At 51.1% G+C, this 19,939-nt stretch overlaps 2 protein-coding genes across 2 annotated transcripts; one reads left to right on the top strand and one right to left on the bottom strand.

Annotated features, from left to right (window-relative positions):
• Window positions 1-854: 854 nt before the first annotated feature.
• RAB41 (RAB41, member RAS oncogene family) lies at window positions 855-15,721 on the top strand. Its single transcript, XM_004177223.6, has 8 exons — window positions 855-1,057; window positions 2,467-2,525; window positions 4,135-4,188; window positions 9,141-9,246; window positions 9,782-9,893; window positions 11,196-11,289; window positions 12,943-13,009; window positions 13,785-15,721. The coding sequence occupies exons 1-8, from the start codon at window positions 979-981 to the stop codon at window positions 13,847-13,849; spliced, it is 636 nt and encodes a 211-aa protein (XP_004177271.2). The 5' UTR covers window positions 855-978; the 3' UTR covers window positions 13,850-15,721.
• A 1,627-nt stretch (window positions 15,722-17,348) lies between these two features.
• PDZD11 (PDZ domain containing 11) lies at window positions 17,349-19,926 on the bottom strand. Its single transcript, NM_001245683.1, is given in 6 exon segments — window positions 17,349-18,070; window positions 18,722-18,782; window positions 18,869-18,967; window positions 19,169-19,225; window positions 19,611-19,694; window positions 19,802-19,926. Coding segments are annotated over 6 exon segments (423 nt in total). The 5' UTR covers window positions 19,889-19,926; the 3' UTR covers window positions 17,349-18,035.
• Between the last annotated feature and the right edge of the window lie 13 nt (window positions 19,927-19,939).

Here is a 19,939-nt window from a genome sequence, read left to right as displayed (position 1 = left end):
TACAGCCAGACCCTGCATCCTGCTACAGCCACAGGATGTATCCTACAGTCCAATCCCGGTACAACCATCCCTGGTACAGCCAGACCCTGCATCCTGCTACAGCCACAGGATATATCCTACAGTCCAATCCCGGTACAACCATCCCTGGTACAGCCAGACCCTGCATCCTGGTAGAGCTGCAGGATGTATCCTACAGTCCAATCCTGCTACAACCATCCCTGGTACAGCCAGACCCTACATCCTGCTACAGCCACAGGATGTATCCTACAGTCCAATCCTGGTACAGCCAGACCCTGCATCCTGCTACAGCCACAGGATGTATCCTACAGTCCAATCACAGTACAGCCAGACCCTGCATCCTGCTACAGCCACAGGATGTATCCTACAGTCCAATCCCAGGATATATTCTACAATCCAATCCCGGTACAACCATCCCTGGTACAGCCAGACCCTGCATCCTGCTACAGCCACAGGATGTATCCTACAGTCCAATCCCGGTACAGCCAGACCCTGCATCCTGCTACAGCTGCAGGACGTATCCTACAGTCCAATCCCGCTACAACCACCCCTGGTACAGCCAGACCCATTCTGCTACAACCATCCCCGCTACAGCTGGCTCCAACCCCGCTACATCCCGGGCCCATCCCGCTACAAGCCGCAGCATCCTCGCCCCGGAGGCCGCGCGGTCGCCACGGCAACCACCCTGCCCATCCCTATGGCAACTACCCTGCCCATCCCCATGGCAACCACCCTGCCCATCCCCATGGCAACCACCTCCCGTCTCCATGGCAACGGCAGCCCGGCCCCCGCCGTTGCCATGGCCGCGTCCCTCCTCCCGCCGCCGCCTCGGGCCGCACCTCCCCGCGGGGCGGGCCGGCGGTGACGCGGCGGAGGTGACGCGCGGGGCGGTGGTACCGGGGCGCTCGGCGCTGTCTCCTTGTCCCCATCACGGCTCCCGCTCGGCCCCCCCGCGCCGCCATGTCCGCGCCCGGCAGCGGCGGCGACTTCGGGAACCCGCTCAGGAAGTTCAAGCTCGTCTTCCTGGGCGAGCAGAGCGGTGAGCAGCGGGCGGAACCGGGAGGGGCCGTGCGGGGCGGGGGCCGAGGCCGCGCCGTGCCCGGGCCCGGGGATGCGGTGCGGGGAGGGGCGGCCCTGCCTGAGGGCTCCGCGGTGGGGCTGCCGGGGCTCCGTTCCCGGCCTTTCCTTTTCCACCGGCCGGGGCTGCATTCCCGGCCTTTTCCACCGGCCGGGGCTGCGTTCCCGGCCTTTTTCCCCGGCCGGGGCTCCATTCCCGGCCTTTTCCACCGGCGGGGCTCCGTTCCGCCCTCCCGGTCCGCAGTGCGCCCGCAGCCCGTGTGGGGAGGCGGCCCCGGGGCTGCGCTGCCCCCCTGGCCGCGGCATCCCTCCCTCCCTCCCTCCCTCCCTCGTTTTGTTTTGCCTCCCTCGTTTTGTTTTGCCTCCCTCGTTTTGTTTTGCCTCCCTTTTGTGCCCCTTCCCTGGGAATAGGTGGATGAGTTGTGTGTTTTCCGTGGAATCCCGGTGTTTGCTCGCTGGGAGTGTCCGAGGCCCGTTCCACCTGGACGATGGAAGGTGTCCCCTGCCCGCGACAGGGGTGGAACTGGATCAGCTTTAAGGTCCTTTTCCAACCGAAACCATCGTGGGGTTGTTACTCATCACCTTCTCCTCGAGCTTGGAACTAGAGGTCTTGGAGGGATTTCCAGAAGTTTTCTAATTTCCCAGCCTTTCCAATGGAGGATTGACATTGCTGCTGATAGGCATTTGTCTAATGTGTTTTTAACCCTCCCCAATGTTCCTAATTTCACAACCTTTTTAGGCAATTTATTCCTCTTTTGTCTTCTGTCCATGTCCTTTGAATTTTTCTCAGCTTCCTCCAGCTTCCTTAGCCAGAATTGGAGCTTTATCTTTGTTTTTCACTTCTTGTCAGTTTTGCACTTTGTCTCGTGATGATATTTGGAGATGTAAATTTTAAGTTTTGAAACAAAGCATCAGAGTTTGCTCTGTATCTAAAATCTTGTTACAGAGGAAGGATGGGAGTGTGGAATATTGGAATATTGCTTTTCCACGCAGCCAGAGGCAGCAGAACAGCATCTGGGATATCACCTGCTTTGTTTTGATGTTTATGTCCCAGACTTGGGGGATTACATAAGGAGCAGAACAGGGTAACAAAGCAGATTTATTGCTTGCCCAAAGCAAACAACTGGTTCTTTGTTATCAGCACACCTGATCTGAGGGCCAGGTTATCTCCATGATTAAGTTTGGACCTGCAGAGATTGATCTGCCTCTGTCATTTTGGGACTGAAATTTCCAGCTGGCTGTTTCCCAGGAAGGTGTAGCTGGAATGGCCTGAGATTGGCAGCTGCTGTCAGATCAGTGCCACTCCCAAAGCAGTGCTAATTTTTTTTTTCCCCACTGCTGCTTGAAAGTAATTTTTCTCTTCTCTTGTAGTTGGGAAGACCTCCCTGATCACCAGGTTTATGTATGACAGTTTTGACAATACTTACCAGGTATGTGATAGCATTTATTTGCTTTTTAAATATATTTCTATTAATAAATCTATGCCCTGCTGTTCAAATTGATGCCTGGGAGCCCATTTCTCCATGAGATGTCAGCTCAAAATCAGTTAAGAGGTTACAGTGTGCTCTGAAGTGGTAAATCAAAGCATCTAGTGTGATGTCAGCAAATGCAGTGTCCAGAAAGGGGGCAAGGTTTAGATCCCCTTTGGATGTGGGATAAATCCTGAGGAAAATGGGAAGAACATTGTTTTATGGTCAGGATTTCTGGTGTTGGATATGGGAGCCTCAGGAAATGGAGAATGAATAAAAACCCAACATCTTCTGACATTCTTAGTCCCTGTTATCTTTAGAGCTTCCATTTCAGTCGGAATAGTTGAGTCTGGAGTGTGTAGATGGATCTGCCAGAAGTCAGCTTGGTATATTCTGTCTCTCAATTTTTTTTTATTACTATTTTTTGACTAAAGGACTAAAGATAGGAAAAGCCAGGGAAGTCTTGGCAGGCAAAGAGGGGGGTGGGGATGAAGAGGCTGCAGATAAAAAGCAGAAGATGTGTAAGAGGCCTGAAGGTTTGGGGAAGAATTAGTTGGATCAAAGGCACTCAGAAGTATTTAATGGGAGTATCAAATATCTGTAAAGCAGGTGAGATTAGGGCTTTATCTTTTAATTCAGCCTAGAAGAGTTACTGGGTTAGATTGGGGTGATTTGAAGTCGAGGACAAGTCACTCACTGGAACTGGGTCCTCTTGTGCTTCCTGTGTTTTTTCTTTTCCCGTGCTTCCTTTCTTTTCCTGACTCTTTTGAGATGCTCTGATAGATTTATTTATTGCTTGTTGTAGTTGTTATAAACCATGGCCTGGTTGGAAAATAGACCTCCCAGGAATAAATTCTCCCTCCCAAAACTGACTGTGTTGCTCTTTATAATTATCCAGTGGTACACATTCAGCTGTGAGTGTTAAAAGCAGGGATAATCTGCCTAAAAAACCTCAAATCTGGTACATCAGGAGCTCTCTCCTCTTTCCTGGGGTTTTGATGAGCTGGGGCAGCTCCTTGATTGAAGTGCCTGGGAGTGCACCTAAGTTGGTGCATTATTTTAAATGCCTTTGTGCTGGAATTGCTGTAGCAATGGGAATGGGAGTGGATGCAGACCTGCCTGGGAAATGAAGCTGCTGAATGTCGCTGGAAGGGAAGCACATTCTGAAGTGGAAAGGCCTGGATAAACATGGATTTTTAGCTTTCAGCTGCCCATATTTTATAGATCTCATTTGTTCTACCTTTTGGCTATTTCTGACAAGATAATTCTTACCAGACTGAATTGGGGCAGGCCAGAAGGAGCTGCCAGCTCAGATACAATCTGTGTGGAGATACAGGAATGTCTGAGGTTAAAATCCAGACTCAGAGGTTCTTGTGGAGCTGAGAAGTGTTGAGGAATGCTGTGAAATGCGGCTGGTGCAGATCCCCAGATTGCTTTGTTTTTATCACATCAGCAGAAGGCAAATCACTTCACCAGCTTCATAACAAGTTTGGGAACCTTTCTGAGAGTTTGTACAGAAAGGGGATGCTGGAAGGCAAGTCACAGCTCCTAATGCTTCTCCTCTTTCCAGGCAACCATTGGAATTGATTTCCTGTCCAAAACCATGTACCTGGAGGACCGCACGGTGAGTGGGGCAGGGCTGGGATGGCTGGGAGGGCTCTTTCCCCTGGCTCTTCCTCCAGCAGCTGCTGAAATCCCCCTGCAGCCTCCAGAGAACCAGCCTTGGTTGAATCCCATCACTGGTACAAGATCTGATGCCTCTGTCAGGAAGTCAAAGGCTTCCACGGAAAATTTGGGATGGATAATGGCCACATCCCAGGGAACGTGCTGCCTCTTGTGTGGACCTGCTTTAGGTGCAGTTTGCTCCCTGAATTTGCAGCTCTGCCTCTGGGATTGTCAGGATGAAAAGGGCTGAGCAGACCTCAGGTACCACAGAATATTCTGAGCTGGAAAGGACCCACTTGGCTCATGCAGTGCAGCTCCTGGAGCCAATAAAAAGCCAAGGAGTTGGTGTTCCAAGTCGTGAAATCCTTCATGATTAGACCTCACTGCTCCTCCTAGGAAGTTCTTGTGGTAACACAGCTCTGACCTACTGCAATAAAGCAAATTGGGATTTAGCCTGCATGAGATTCCTGTTTGCACAGAGACCTCTCACTCCCTTCTCCTGGATTTCCTCTCAGTATTTGTGGGTTTGCTCATGTTTTGCCAGTGTTTGCATTTTTCCCATTTTACTGCTGTGTGAGGAGTGTGACAGAGCTGTGGGGAGCAGGGAACACTCCTGTGTGGATCTTTGGGCCTGCTGCTTCCACAGAAGTCTGTTTTCAGAGTGTGTGCTGAGTTTCTTGAGAGTTTCTCTGCTTCTTTACCAGTGACTCCCTCTTAGAAAAGCCCTTCCTTAACCTTTGTTTAAGGCAAAGATCCTGGGAATGCTGCTTGACACCTGTGGATGTCTGTGTGCTGTTATGGTGGTGTGGGTTTTTCATGGTTTTGTAAGTTAGGATGTCATTCACCTGCTGCCCTGCTATCCAGAAAATCCCATTTTCCTCCCAGTGTTGGAATGCTGTGAGCTTTCCTGGTTATGTAAGTGGTTCACAAAGCCCATAAAGCCTGTTCAGATAACAGAGGTGTGGAGTGTAGATAAGAGGAGGGACAAATACAAGCAAAGAAGCTGAGAAAATTCAGACACTGGAATAATTTCTCAGATGTGGTTCATGCTGGGTTTTGCAGCAGGCTTTGATTTCTGGGCTGGAAATGAGGAATGCTGAGCTCCAGCTGGGATGTGTGCTTTGGTGGATTTGATATGACTTTACAGCAAAAGCCAGCAGAAGGGATCCTCATCCCTGGAAGGGTCCAAGGCCAGATTGGACAGGGGTTGGAGCAAGCTGGTAATAGTGGAAGGTGTCCCTGCCATGGCAGGGGTGGAATGAGATGAGCTTTAACATCCCATCCACCCCAAACCATTCTGGGATTCCATGAAATACATGTGGAATTTGGTTCTTTAAAACCCTCTCCCGGGAAGGGCAGCTGTGTGACATTCCCAGCACTGGGATGTGTGGCCTTACGTGAGCTGGAGCCACCAGAAGCCCCATCCTCAGTCCTGCTGCCAGGGGCCACATCCATTTCCCAGTTCCCCTCATTCCTGACAGACTGAGCAGTTCCTCCCTCTCTGTGTGTCCATGTCTTCCCAGCCTGTTGGATCGCAGTGCAGGAGAAGCCATCCTGGAGGGTGGCTGCTGGTGGAGCTTCCACCACCTCTGGTTTTCCAGTGGGATCATCCAGGCTGGGCTGAGGTGGTCCTGAGGGTCAGGAGTCCCACATCTGGCCAGCTGCTTGTGTGGCTGCTCTGGCAGGATCCCTGAGGCTTGGCTGTTCGTTTCCCTTGTTAGATGGTGCCATGAGGAGGGTTTAGGGCTCTCCCAGTTTCTGGTGTTGGAATGTGTGAGATATTCCTGGGTGTGTGGAGGGAGGGATGTTCCCAGCCCTCGGGAAGTATCACTGCCTCTTTTCACATTTCTGTTCCATTTGAACTTTCCTTTTGTTGCCTTAGTTTTGCTTTGCAACTTATTTTCATTTATTTATTTTGATTTCACTTGAGTTTTGGTTTTGTTCTCCATTTTCCTGCTGTTCCCCTTCCCCTTGCCCTGCACTTCTCCATTTCCCAGATCAGGCTGCAGCTGTGGGACACAGCCGGCCAGGAGAGGTTCCTCATTCCCAGCTCCACCCGTGACTCTGCTGTGGCTCTCATTGTCTTTGACATCACAAGTAGGTATGGAGCCCAGGGTCTGCAGGGACCTGGCTTTTAACACGTCTTTACTCTGGAAGTGGTGTGGTGGTACCCAAAAAGAGCTAAAATAGCCCATCAGCCACTTGTGGGTGTTGGCAGGGATTGGGAATTCCTGTGTCTGTGCTGGTTGTTGGTAGCCTTTGGAAAGCTTTACTGTTTTTCTGTTTTAGTTTTTTTATTTTTTTTTTTTTTAATCTTCAAAATTATTTTTCTTTTTTATTTCTGGGTAAGGAGAGAGGTTATACAAGTAACAGCTTCAGTTGCCAAAGCAAAGGAATGTTGTCAGAGTAGGTAAAACAAGATAAGGCAGTTTTAAACAGAAGCTGTGGAGTGCCTTAGGAGGAGTCAAGATTCCCATTTTGTTGGAAAAGAGACCTGGAGACTCATGAGAGAGCTTTTGAAAGATTTCTAAAGATTTCACAATTTCTAAAGAACAAACAAGCTTAGAGGGAAATTCTCTGTAACTCTTGACGTGAATGTTTCAATACAAGATAGGAAGTTATGAAGAGAATTACTTAATTGTAGCTCCTTGTTATTGATTCCACTTGATCTGGTGAGGATTTTGTTAATCTACAGTATCAGGATTTATATAAATTTTGGTAAACAGCACAGGTGGAAAAGCTCTGGCCCAGGTTTATCCTATTACAAACAAGTTTAGAGTGAGGTGTTTGTTTTGCTCTACTAGGCTAAAGTGCTTAACAAATAATAGGCTGGGATTTATCCTCACTACTCAGGGCAAATAATTTCCTGGTATTTCTCCCAGAGAAGTCCTGGGGAATTCCTGGTTTGGTGCAAACTATGTCAGACTGGGCTGTTTGAGGAGCACAGAGGTGTGCAGGTGGTGGCCTGTGCTGGGGACTCTGCTGGCTGAGGCAGGGGGGCAGGATGCACAGCTGCTATCATTTTTCCCACTGTGCAGCTCCAGGATGCTGTTTATCCAGGCAGCTGGAAACATTTTGCCAGTCCAGGCTGTTCTTAACAGTTCCCAGCCATGTCAGAAGAAATTAAGTGACAGCTGATCTCATAATTCTTCAGTAATGAGCTGATCTTTGCAGATATTTTCATTTTTTCACTGTTGTTAGTGACTGAGAGGTCTAAAGTTTTCTTGTGTTGCAGAAGGGACATGCTCAGGTACTTTTTGGGGGCACAATGAAATTGCTTAGCTATTGTTGATGTGCTGGACATCCCAAAATGCAGGTGGAGAGATCCATGAGGGGAGTCCATACTCAGCTCAGGCCCCTCCTGAAGGTTGTTCCTAAGGGGGGCTGGGCTCATTCCTGGCGTCCCACAGTGGTTATTTGCATTTTCCCTTCCAAAATGGGTGCACACAAACCTGGACTTGTAGAAATGCAGCAAACCTGGGTCATTTCAGGGGTGTCTGTGTGGCACCTGCTCACTGGAGACCTTCCTCAAATAACCTTACCCTGCACAAATTGCAAATTAAACAAACTATACTAATTTAATACATTTAACAAATTAAACAAATTACCTGGGCCAGCTCTGTGGTGCTTCCTCCAGCTGCCTTTGCTGTGAGTCTGAAGGTTTGGGGTGGTTCAGTCACCACCTGGGTGAATGTTCATGGGGAATATTCCAGTATAACAGCACTGTCCAGGGAGGGTGTGGAAATTTGGGAAATCCAGGGGCTGTTGGGATCAGTCTGATCTTCCAGCTCTGCTGTGACACTGCCCAGGTGCTCCCACTTTGTCACCTTGAGTTTCCTGGCATAGAGAAGAGCCCTGACTTCTGCTCCTGTAATCAAGTCTGCCGTCAAAATGAAGCAGGAGCTAATTGCTTTAACTATAAACCCTAATCTTCCTTAAGCCCCAGGGCATCAGCTCGACATTCCCTGGTGGAGATAAGATGTTGTTTTGAATCCGACTGCAGGCCTGTGCTCTATCAGCTTCTCTTCCTCTTCTAAACCAGCAGTGATTGGTCCTGAAGAAGCTGCTTTTTCCTTGATGAGCTGCTTCATTAACCAGTGCTCTGCCTCCCTGCTGGGAGTATTTGTGGCTGTAAACTGGGAACCGGTGGGTGCCTCCATAAAACTGTTGGGAATGAGGAGCAATCCTGGTTTTTGGGGCTGTGGGGCGAAGGAAAAGGAGGCACTCCCAGTGTGGAAAGCTTTTTGTTTGGAGAGTTTTTTGAGCAGTGCTGGTTCAGCCAGGCAGGTCCCAGACCTTGTAGCTGTCATATACAGTAATATATCATAAGAGTTTGTGTTTGGGGTCAAACTCTTCCTGGCCCAGCATTTTTGTGACTCCTGTGCTGCTCTGGAAGGCAGAACCCAATGGCCTTTGCACCACCTGAACCCTGCAGGGTGTAACACTTGTTTTCATTTCTGCTGGAATTTAAGTTTATCACTGCTTCAATATCACATGCAAATCCCCACTGCCATCACATGGATGCTCCGTGCTGGAGGTTGGATGCTGTTTTCCTGCCTGGTGTCTGTCCTGTGGGAATTGCCCCAAAAGCTTTGATCAGAGATGCTCCAGGCTGTGAGTCCTGTGGAGATCCCATCCAGAATCCTGGGAAATCAGTGCTGTACTGTTGGCTACCCCCAGTAGTGAGGTGGGAGCCAAATCCTAGAGATGTTTAGGAGTAGCAGGATCTCTGGGCAAGCAAAGGAAGGAATTTTAGCACTTTACAAACAGGAAACAGCTCTGCTGGGGTTGGATTTGGGGCCAGGTGACGAGGTCACCTCAGCTGCTGCAGATGGGTGTGAAAATGGCCTTTTCCCTAAAGGGTTTTCCTGCTCTCTCTCCTCTCCCTGTGGGCCGGGCTGGCCCCAGCAGGTCCGGCTGCAGCTCTGGGACACGGCGGGGCAGGAGCGGTTCCGCAGCCTCATCCCCAGCTACATCCGCGACTCCACCATCGCCGTCGTGGTCTACGACATCACGAGTGAGTGGGGCAGGGGTGCTCCGCTCTGTCCTCGGCAGAACTGAGCAGTTACAGCCACAGGTTCTGCAGAAACACCTTTAAAACCCCTTCCTTGTCTTTGTGGATGGGAAATAATTGATGCGGGGTGGGGAGGTTGGGTGTCGCTATTGACATGAAGTGAGTGCACAGAAGCTTGGTAAGTTCAAAAGAGGAAAAAGAGCCAATTTTATTCCTGACCTCGCAATATATAGAATTCCAAAAGTGACAGTGGACTGGAGGATGGAATTGCCACCTCTCCAACCACACTGGTCAAACCAACAGCCCATCAATTCTCTCCTCCCACAAAGAAGATGCAAAACAATCATTATTTACATGAACTCCAGTAGAATTATGTAAGGCATAAAAAACTTTTAAAATAACACTTTCAAAAGAACGATAAAAGAAAACTTAACACTTAAAAATCAGGGCAACAGTTGGAAGAAGCACCTGAGTACAATTTTCCCTGTCATAAAGGAGTTTTTTATCCTCAGCTTTGCTATTTCATTCTTCCCTGCAGACTTGAATTCTTTCCAGCAAACCTCCAAGTGGATCGATGATGTCAGGACAGAGCGAGGCAGCGATGTCATCATCATGTTGGTGGGGAACAAAACCGACCTGGCAGACAAGAGGTACCCAGGGAAACTGGGCCCTGCTGCCCTGCCCAGAGCAATCTGACCCTGAAATTGTTCACAAAAGCAAAATCCAAGATGTCCCAGAGCCAGCTCTGGATTTTGACCACTGAGCCTCTCCCATTCCCTTCTGGGAGATGGGAATAACTGCAGCTCCCTGACAGAACAACCTGGCATTTCTAATTCCTCTCAAAATCCAGTTTCATGTGAAACTAGAAAGGTCAGTGGGATCATTTCACCCTTGGAGTATTTCCTGATGGTGCACAACAGCTGGCCCAGCCCTGCTGGAAGAATTAAAAATACCAGAAAATTGTTTGAAGCAGCTCCAGCTGAAGTTCATGCAGCACTGAAAATTCTTATTTTGGGAGCTGAATGTGACAGTAGTCCTGGTGTGGGCTGCAATTTGGAATGTTAGGGAAGGGAATATCCAGGTGTCAGTAACAAGAGCTGCCTTGCCTTTCTTTTCAAAGGAACTTGGGCTTGTGTGAGGCTGAAATTCTGGGTCTGTACAGGCTGGACAAAGCCACCTTTGGTGTCACAAAGGTGACATTTTTATTTTGAGGCAGAATACAAGGAAGCCATTCATCCTCTGATAAAAACCAGGGATGAGGCAAGTTCTGAGGCCAAAAAGCAGCACTAAAAATAGCCCTGTTCCTGTTCAGTGCAGCCTGGTAAGTTTTTCATTCCACTCAATGTTGCTTCAGTTGGTGGCTGGGGTTTTTTTTTTGTTGTTTTTTTCTTTCTCCCTGCAGTTTTCTTTCTCTCATTTTTGGACTCTTGCTTTGGTTTGGTTTTCCTGCTCTGTGATTTGTTCTCATTACTGGAGACAGGTTTCTGTAGAGGAGGCTGAGGGAAAAGCCTGGAGCTGAATGTGCTGTGTGTTGAAAGCAGTGCTAAAGCAGGACTCAGTGGGACACAGAGGGGCAATTCCAGGTGCTTGTTCCCAAGCTGCTGCACTGCCCCTGCTGCTGGAACCTTTCTGGAGTCTTTGTGTCACCTCACAACGTTGCCTCTGTCACATTTGGGAAGCTCCCTGTTAACATGGGGATTTTTCCTTGCCTGGAATGCTGTGGATGAGGCTCAGATGTTGTGCACAGGCTTCATCCTGTCCTGCTCACCTGCCACAACTCCAGGTGTTCCCTGGGGAGCTTTCCTGAGATGTTTTAACTCCCAGCTGAAAGACCTGGAGGTGCTGAAGCCTCCAGGGTCCTGAGGTGGGCTGTAACCTCTTGGAGGGAGAGCAGCAACTCCCTGCCAGCCATCTCTAACTGTTCCTTGTGTCTCTTTTCCACCTTTGTGCAGGCAAATCACCACAGAGGAAGGGGAACAGAGAGCCAAAGAGCTGAATGTGATGTTCATTGAGACCAGTGCAAAGACTGGCTACAATGTGAAGCAGGTACATCCAGCCCGTGTTCTCAGCCAGGAGTCTCCCCTCACTGCTCTGGGGCTGCTCCAGGGTGGATTTGTGATCCTGCAGCAATTTCCTCACATTTACTGCCAGCCCCTGAGATGTTTCTTGGTTTGTGTAGTGCAAGCTCCTTTCCTGTGGAGTCAGTGATTCCCTGTCAAAGCTAAACCTTGAAACAAAGGAGGGCTGACTCCAGAATGTGCTGAGGGATGGGAAAGGGGGGAAAATCATTGTTTTGTGCAGCCAGTCAGCTGGAATTTGGTTTGGTTCACAGTCAATGCACTGTTGCTGACATCAGTGGGGAGAATTGTTTCTGCTGATGCACTGGAGTAGAAGTTCCTCCTTCTGCTTGCCAGCCAGAGAATCTTGAAATATTTTAGGGGAATTGAGGTTGGAAGGGATCTCTGGAAATCTGTTCCATTCCAAATCTAATCTATTCCATTCCAAATCTAATCCATTCCAACCCTCCTGCTCAGAGCAGGCTGCCCAGAGCTGACTCCAGCTGAGTCCTCTCAAAGATTAGGGACTGTCCAAGTGCCAGTGTTTGATCAACCAAACAGCAAAATAACCTTTACATTTTCATTGTAAGCAGAATTTCTCAGATTTCTGTTTATGCCCTTTGCTTGTGATTCCCCTCTCCAGTGGTTCAGGGATTGTTCTGAATATGAGAGAGCTTGGAATAAGAATCTGTGAGCTCTGGGGGAAATTGGGAAACATCCTCAGGGGTTTGCTGCACACCAGCAGCTTGGTACAGCCTCACAGTGGGGTTGGGAGGCTTTGGGCTCAATTTTTGTGGCTGTTCTGGATTGAACCCACTTTAGTGGTTGATTTTGACTCGTGTTGCCTTCTCTGCCCTGTGGGTGTTCATGAGGAGAGCTGGGATTTGAAGGCTGCAAACCCCAGCACCTCACTGGGACCTTGGTTTTGCAAGGAACACCCTTTGGGGGTGGCTGAGGAGCTGCTGGGAGGGGAATCAGCAGCAGCAGGGATTGCTCTGGGGCTTGATGCAGCAGAGTTCAGCAGCCTGGCAGTGTCTGTGCTGTGTGAGGGCAGCAGGGCGAGCTCCAAACATTGACTGAGGAATGATGCAAACCCATTTTCCAGGTTTTCTGGGGATACCATAGCCCTTCCTAGTGTAAGTGCAGCTCACTGGAACCAGCAGTTCTGCTGAGGAATGGCTCTTTGGCAGCAGGACTGATCTGAAGGGCTGGGCTCTAAAAGCTCTGTTGTTCCACAAAGGAATATTCAGTGCCAGCTGAGTGATCAGAAATCCCCAAATGTGCACCCTGTGTGCACAAGCAGAGGCTGAACGTGGTAAATGATGTTTAGTAAGTGCAGGAGGGAGTTCCATGAGTCCCTGGAAGAATGTTACCAATTAATTCCATGTTCTCTTTAAGTAGGAACAGGTAAAACAAAACTGTTTTTTTGTAGGCATTGAATAAGTTCTTTAATGCAAGTTCTTTAAAACCTGTTAAATTTCCTATATAAAATTCTGATGACATTTTTGATCACTGCTCTGCCTGCTGAAGTACCCACTTAAGGAGTTTGTACAACTCAGCCTCAGAGTCCTGCTGTAAAACAATGTTTTTAACAGGAACTTTTTTCTGACAAGCCTTGAGCTTCTCTCTTGCTGCTTTCCAGCTTTTCCGCCGTGTGGCTGCTGCCTTACCTGGGATGGACAGCACACCAGAGAAGAGCAAAGAAGACAGTATCCTTGTTTTCCCATGGAACTGGGCAATTATCTGCTGTTAAATTGGGCTTACTGACTTTCTTTGGCACGTTGTGGGGATGGGCCTTGCTGGGGTTTGCAGGGATGTGGCTGAAACAGGGCACGGAGCTGTTGGAGTGTGAGCAGAGGGATGGAGCAGCTCTGCCATGAGGAAAGGTTGGAACAATTGGGATTATTCAGGCTGGAGAAGAGAAGCTTTGGGGTGACCTAATTCAGGCCTTCAGGACCTGAAAAAGCCAAAAAGAAAAATTGAAAGGGAATATTTGTAATGGCGTGGAGTGACAGGACAAGGGGGAATGGCTTCCCACTGCCACAGGGCAGGGTTAGATGGGATATTGGGAAGGAATTCTGCTCTGTGAGGGTGGGGAGGCAGCTGTGGCTGCCCCTGGATCCCTGGAAGTATCCAAGGCCAGGCTGGATGGAGTTTGGAGCACCCTGGACTAGTGGAAGGTGTCCCTGCCCATGGCAGGGGGTGGCACTGAGTGGTCTTTAAGGTCCCCTCCAACCAAAGCCACCCTGGGATTGTTTGTCCCTGTTTGTGGGCCAGGTATAAATGTACACAACTAATGGCCAGCACAAGTTTTGCTTCTCCACTCGAACTGAGGCTGGAATTTCCAGAGCTTTAAAACACCAGAGTTCGTTACTCTTTTTGTCCATCCTCTGATGCAGTTACCCTGTGCAGGCAGGCCATGGAGAGACCCCAAACAAACCCTTCCAAATGCTGTGCTGGATGATTCCTTGACTGTCCCTGCAGTGATTGACATCAAACTAGAGAAGCCCCCCGAGCAGCCAGTGACGGAAAGCGGCTGCTCCTGCTAACAGCCCCTGCCAGCAGCACCCCGCCCGGCCGGGCTCCCGGAGAACACCCCGCTCATTGCCACCCCTCTGGGGCTGGAAAACCATTCCCAAGCGAGTGAATCCCTGTGTACTGGTGGGGAGCAGCCCCGGCCGCCCCTCTCACTGCATGGTTTGAGCCCTGAGTGCAGAATGAGTGTCCTGTCTTTTAAGTTTATTTTTTTATGTTGTTGCACTTTGGTACCACGGTGCCCTTCACACTTTCTCTCTTTCCTCCCTTTCTCCCCCTGTTCCCACCTGGAGCCTCCCTGCTCAGATGTATCTTGTGAATGCCATGGAAAAGCTGCCGAGTTAGGGAAGACAAAAATGAAGCTTTGGGGGGGTGGGTTTTCTGCCTTCCCTCCTGCCTTGCATCCTCCCCCTGCCTTCTCCAGCCCCCTGTCCTGCATCCCCACTTCCTCTGGAAAAAGGCTACTCCTGAAACTTAAACCAGTCACTTGGACTTGCCTTTTTGGACTCTGCAGGTTCCCAGGCTTTGCTTCCCGCAGGGCACACACCCCATCAGCTCCCTGCTTTCTCCTTTCCGCGGATGATCCTGGTTAACTCTTGCTCACCACTTCCCATTTTGCCCCTCGAGTCACACAGGCCCTGGAGAGCCCCAGACTCTGAGAGCTTTGGCCTTGTTGCTCCTGTTTGTGTGGCAGGGACATCCCAGAGCCTGCTCCCCTCGGCTGGAATCTCTTCCCATCCACAGGATGTTGGTGAGTGTTGGCTGCAGACTGGGAGGATGAGGACACAGAGGCTTTGCAGCCCGAGGCCGGGTGGGGAGAGACCCTCAGGGATTGTGGAAGCAAACAGTGACCTGGAATCCATCACTGCTGGGGCAATGCCTGCCCTGGGAGTCATGGATGCTCCTCAGGCTCCTTCCCTGATCTCCATTCTGTTCTTTGTCAAGGAAACTGTTTCATGCAGAGCAGGAGAGGGAAGGGCAACATTCCACTCTCATTGCCAGGTTGCTGCTTGATGGGATCATTCCCATTGCCTCTGGCCTTGGAGCAGAGCTCTGGGGTGGGACCAGCAGCCATTTCACTCCTGGGGGAGTTTTAACCTTTGCCAAAGCTGAGGGGAGCAGGGGCAGGGAATTCCTGTCGCAGTGGGTGGAGGATTGGACGCTGCTGAAGGGAATTCTGGTGTCACACTCCAACCTTGGAGGTTGGGAACTGCCTCTTTTCCCCCAGGCCCTGGTTTTGAATTAATTCATAGAGCATTTCAGAGGTTCCCTGGGGTTTTGGCGTCCACAAAAAGTTGGTTTGTCAATTGGCAAATTGACAAGAGGAGAATCCCACTGTCCTTTTCCCCACCTGGCCTGTGTGACACGGAGGGTGCTGTGGGAGGACAGTGACCACAGAGTGACCACGGTGGGGGGGTCAGTGGCACTTTGTCCCCTCCCTCAGGGTGTCCCTCAGTCCCTGAGGTGGCAGCAGCTCCCTGAGGTGCCCAGAGTCCCGCAGGAGGAAGCTGGGATGGAGTCCCCTCCCTGCCCCTTGGGAAGCTGATCCCATTCCCTGTACATAGCCCCTGGTGGGAGTTGCTGGTGTCGGTGTCCGTGTCTGTAGAAGCGGTGTTGCTGTCCCTCCTCACAGGCAGCTCTGCTGTCCCTTCGTGTTGTTCCACTCACGGACCGGGGCGGGAGGGGGGAGACCCCAATTAGGGGCGGGGGGTAATTAGTGGAATCCAATAGTTCCCTTCCCACTGTTTTTCTGGATGTGTTCCTGCCGTGTGTCCGGCCCTGCTGTCTTGTAGCTGTAGCGAGTTAAGTGTGACTGTAACTCTGAGTAAGGACTGTGTGACACAGCCACAGTGTATCACTAAATAAATAAAGTTATTTCACCAACATTGCGCTCTCCTGCAGCCCTAAAACGGGTTTGCTCCGAGGTGTGACATTCCTGGCCTGAGTAGGGGTGGAGGAGGAGGAGGATGAGGAATGGAGGAAGGATGCAGCAGGCAGCATGAAGAAGGGATAGAGGAGGAAGGATGAATGGGGAAAAAGGATGGGAGGAGGGAGAAAGAAATGGAGCAGAAGGAAGGACAGAGAGGGAGAAAGAGGGAGGATGGAGGGAGAAAAGATAAAGGACTTTGCTGACGTTGTAAAAATGTGGAATATGTGACAATGTTGTCAGGAAGTCTCTTTTTTCATGTTTGATCTTTGTTACTTTCAAGCCTGGACAGCAAAAAAATGAGATTTAATCCAAGAAATTCAGCAGGCAGTGAGCTGGAAGTGATGTCCAGGTGTTGGAAGGACAAGTGACTGGTGGGTGGAATTGCCTCACTGAGGTTTTAGGGCTGGACATGCTTGCATGATCTCAGCCCTGGGAGAGGTTACCAAAGCCTGGGAAGAAGGATCCCCTATTTTGGGGTAACAGCACAGGATCCTGTGGCTCCAAATGTGACCGAGTGGAGCCAGGAGCTCATGGCTCCTGGAGCCCTCAGGTGAGCCCTGCCCTGCAGCACACCTGGGACTGATCCTGCTGCTCCAGAAGGACCTGCAGGACTCTGCCAGTGCTGCTTCCCTGCAGCCTGAACCCCTGGCAGTGCTCCCTTCCTCCCTGCAAGTGTCCAACCCAGCCTGGATGGGGCCTGCAGCAACCTGGGCTAGTGGGAGGTGTCCCTGTCCCATGGATGATCCTTCCCACCCAAACCATTCCATGATTTTACAAATTTGTGCCTCTCAGCTGTTTTGTCAGTCACTAAAACAACAAAAAAAAAAATGCAGTGTTGCTGGAACTGTTGTTTTCCCACCAGGAATCAGTAACTGCTCGAGTTCTGGAGGATGAAATGGATGCTGGTGGCCTTAATGCTTTGCTAATTAACATACCCAAAACATGAGCCTGCCTTGGGAAAGAATCCACCCTTTCCTGTCAGCCAGGTCAGCAGGAAAACACCTGAGTCATTCCCTGGGAGGAGCTGCCTGGGGCAAGGGAGACCTTCCTGGAGCTCCTGCCAGGGAATGCTCTGAAGCAGGAGGGACAAATTCAACCTTGAAATTGCATCTGCAGCTCCTCCTTCCCTATGGAACACAGAGACTGTGGGAAACCAGACAGGTGATACAAGAGGTCTCCTTCCCTTTCCCAGAGTGTTGCAGGGACTTCCAGGATCTTCATTCCCCTGGTGGAAAAGCTAATTTTTAATTCAGAATGAAAATCTCTTCCAGTGTCTTTTCCTCGCTCCCAGCCTGGCTCAGTGTCCTGCCCTGCTCCTGGAGTTGTGTTGGTGCCACCAGAGCCACAATCCTGCCTTGCTCCTTCCTGGCAGTGCTGGAACACACTCCAGGTTAATCAGGGGCTGATTTCCAGCAGAGTCAGTGGAAAAAGCCCCTGAAACAGCTGCAGACCCCAAATTTTCTCCTGCAGGCTGCAAGGGTGAGTGGTGCTGAGCCTTGTCCCAGCATTTCCTTGGAATGGTGCTCATGGTGGGTACATCCCAACCTCCACACAGACTTCCTGAGTGGGAAGAAGCTGAAGTCGGGCTGCTGTACTTGATTTATTGATTGTTTTTACAGAAAAAGTAGAAAACACCACAAGGAAGAGAAGGTCAGAACCAGGGCTGTCCTGAAGCCATTACAACGTTATCCCACCAGGCATTTGCCCCTGGATTTGCTGATAATTTCCTTCGTAATTAACATTTCCAGACATCCCAGTCCTATATTGTGGGGGTTTTATCAGCAAAGAGGCACAAACAGCCAGGGCTGTGCACAAACTGGGGCTGGATTTTACTCCTGGAGTTGCCAGCAAACCCAGCAATGCAGAGCAGAGCTGGGACAGAGGAGAAGGGAAGAATTCCATGGCAGAAGAGAGTGGAACAATGCCTGTGCTCTGCTCAGGAATGCTCAACAACCAGGGATCCAGGATCAAGGGATCCAGACCCAGCCCAGAGCTCACTTAATTAAAGTCTTGCTAAAATCTGGATCCTGCTGGAGCAGCTGCCCCCCAGGACCCACTTCACACCAGCTTTTCCCAACACCCATTCCCAGGAGCACAGCCTCAATCCCCATCCATCTTCCAACCAAATGAGCCCCTGGGCATCTCCCCACTTGGGAAAGAGCTGATCCTGTGCAGGCCAGTGGTGCCTCCAGTGAAAGCTGAAACGTGAGGAGTCATCTCAGACGCTGGGAAAAAGGAGTGCAGAGGTTTTGGCAGGATGAAGCTCCCTGTTAGTGAACTGTCCGTTCCTTCTGCCGCTGGTAATCTGGGAGGGAGGGACAAGGAGAGCATGGCCAGGGGCAATCACCCAAAATGTTCAGGAAAACACACATTCCCAAGTGGAGGCAGCGTTTGAGACCCTCTGGCTTTCCAAGTGCATCCCCAGCAGTCACTTCAAGTGATTTTAGGGCATTTAGAACAAAATGCTTTGTTTTAAATTATTTGTTCTAAACCCCCTCTTCCCCTACTCCTTTTTTTTAATTCCTAATGGCTACTTTCCATTCTATGAAGAATCCTTGTTTGGCTTGACTTCTTCCTTTTTTTATTCCTTAAATCTTGGAACTTTATAGGTGCAGAAGCAGAAACTGAGAGTTAACCCAATCCTTCCCTTCACTCACAATTCAGACATCCCTGGGGAGGGATATCCACCACTGGGACCTGTGCCAAACCTTGTTCCTGTGTTATTCAAGGATAATTAGCTGAAATTCATGAGCTTGAAATTAACTTTTCCATTCTCAACCATCCTGCCTTCCTGCTCTCCGAGTTCTACGTGGGCAGATGAAGCCCAGCCTCATCCTGATGTGGTGCCTGATCCCAAATCAACAGTCAGTGACCTTGGGCTGCTCAACTCGGGTGGAATGGGCAGGGATTTATGGAAATTTGCTTCCCAAGGAGCACCCCAGGACCGGGGACTTACTGTAGGGGAAGTACCGGACGCGCATCGTGATCTCCCGCGCCGTCTTCAGGATCTCCACGGCCTGGAAAACGAGGACAAGAGCATTCCATGGCTTCTGTGCTGGGCTGAGAGGCTGCAAGGAGGTGGATTTCCCATCCCAGCGCTCACCTTGCTGTGCTCAATATCCTGGAAATCCACATCGTTCACCGAGAGCACCTGGTCCCCCTCCTGCAGCCCGGCCCTGTGAGCATCCGAGTCGGGAATCACCTGGGAAGGGAGAGCAGGGATGGCAGCAGGGGATGTCCCACAGCTGCCCTCCCACACTGCAATTCCAGGGGTCGGGAGGAGGCCAGGGAGTGGAGCAGGATGTTCTGAGGCAGCCAGAGCCTCCCTGCCCAGCCCGCGGGCTCAGCTGCTCCCACCGGCACGGGCAGGATCCGGGCGGGAAGGGCACAAGGACAGACACACCTTGGAGATGAAGATTCCCAACTGCGAGGCTTTTCCTCCTCGGATGTTGAAGCCCAGCTGTGGGAAAAGCCAGCAGGAAAACGCAGTGACCAGGACCTTTCCCTTGGCCCGGTTCTCTTTCCATTCCCCAGGGCTCTTCTCCCTGTCTAGGGCCCTTCCAACATCCCAGGACCCTCCTCCCTGCGCTGTTCCCGGGCGGATCCAAGGCGCGGGTGCAGCGGTGCCCAGCCAGGCAGCAGCGCCAGCCCTCCCTCCTGATTCCTGCCAGCGGGAACACCCGAGGGAACCCGCTCCCATCCTCCAGCAGCTCCACATCCCAACACACCCCATGGGGACCAACCATCACCCCCCGCCCTTCCCTGTGCCAGGACGGGAATATCGCGATCCCAGCGCCTCTCCTGCCACCGAACGCTCCGGGAACGCCACACCGCGCCCGTCTCACCTGAGCCCCGGGCGGCTTCTTGAGCACGATGGTGCGGGGCAGGAACTGCGTGAGCTCGTTGTTGTAGTCGGGGTGATACACGCGCTGCGGGGGATGCGCGGCGGCTCAGCCGGGGCCGGGCCGGGCTCCCCCGCCCGCCACCGCCACCGCCACCCCCGGGCCGTGCCCCGCTCCCCCCGCCCCGGGCTGACCTCGTGCGGCGGCACCCAGGCGGGCGGGCTCTCGTAGGGCGGCAGGAAAACCACCGGGAAGTCGTCGTAGGGCACCCGGCCCTCCATGCTGCCGCTCCGCCGCGCCCGGGACGCGCCCCGCGCCTGACGCACCGCGTT

Source organism: Taeniopygia guttata, chromosome 4A, assembly GCF_048771995.1.
Source record: "Taeniopygia guttata chromosome 4A, bTaeGut7.mat, whole genome shotgun sequence".
Taxonomy (NCBI): domain Eukaryota; kingdom Metazoa; phylum Chordata; class Aves; order Passeriformes; family Estrildidae; genus Taeniopygia; species Taeniopygia guttata.
This window is presented reverse-complemented; position numbering and strand designations above follow the sequence as displayed.

Coding starts and splice junctions, on each gene's coding strand:
- RAB41 (XM_004177223.6), top strand. CDS start 979: ATGTCCGCGCCCGGCAGCGGCGGCGACTTCGGGAACCCGCTCAGGAAG. Junction 9,247..9,781: donor CGTGGTCTACGACATCACGA/GTGAGTGGGGCA, acceptor TCTTCCCTGCAG/ACTTGAATTCTTTCCAGCAA. Junction 13,010..13,784: donor AGAGAAGAGCAAAGAAGACA/GTATCCTTGTTT, acceptor CTGTCCCTGCAG/TGATTGACATCAAACTAGAG.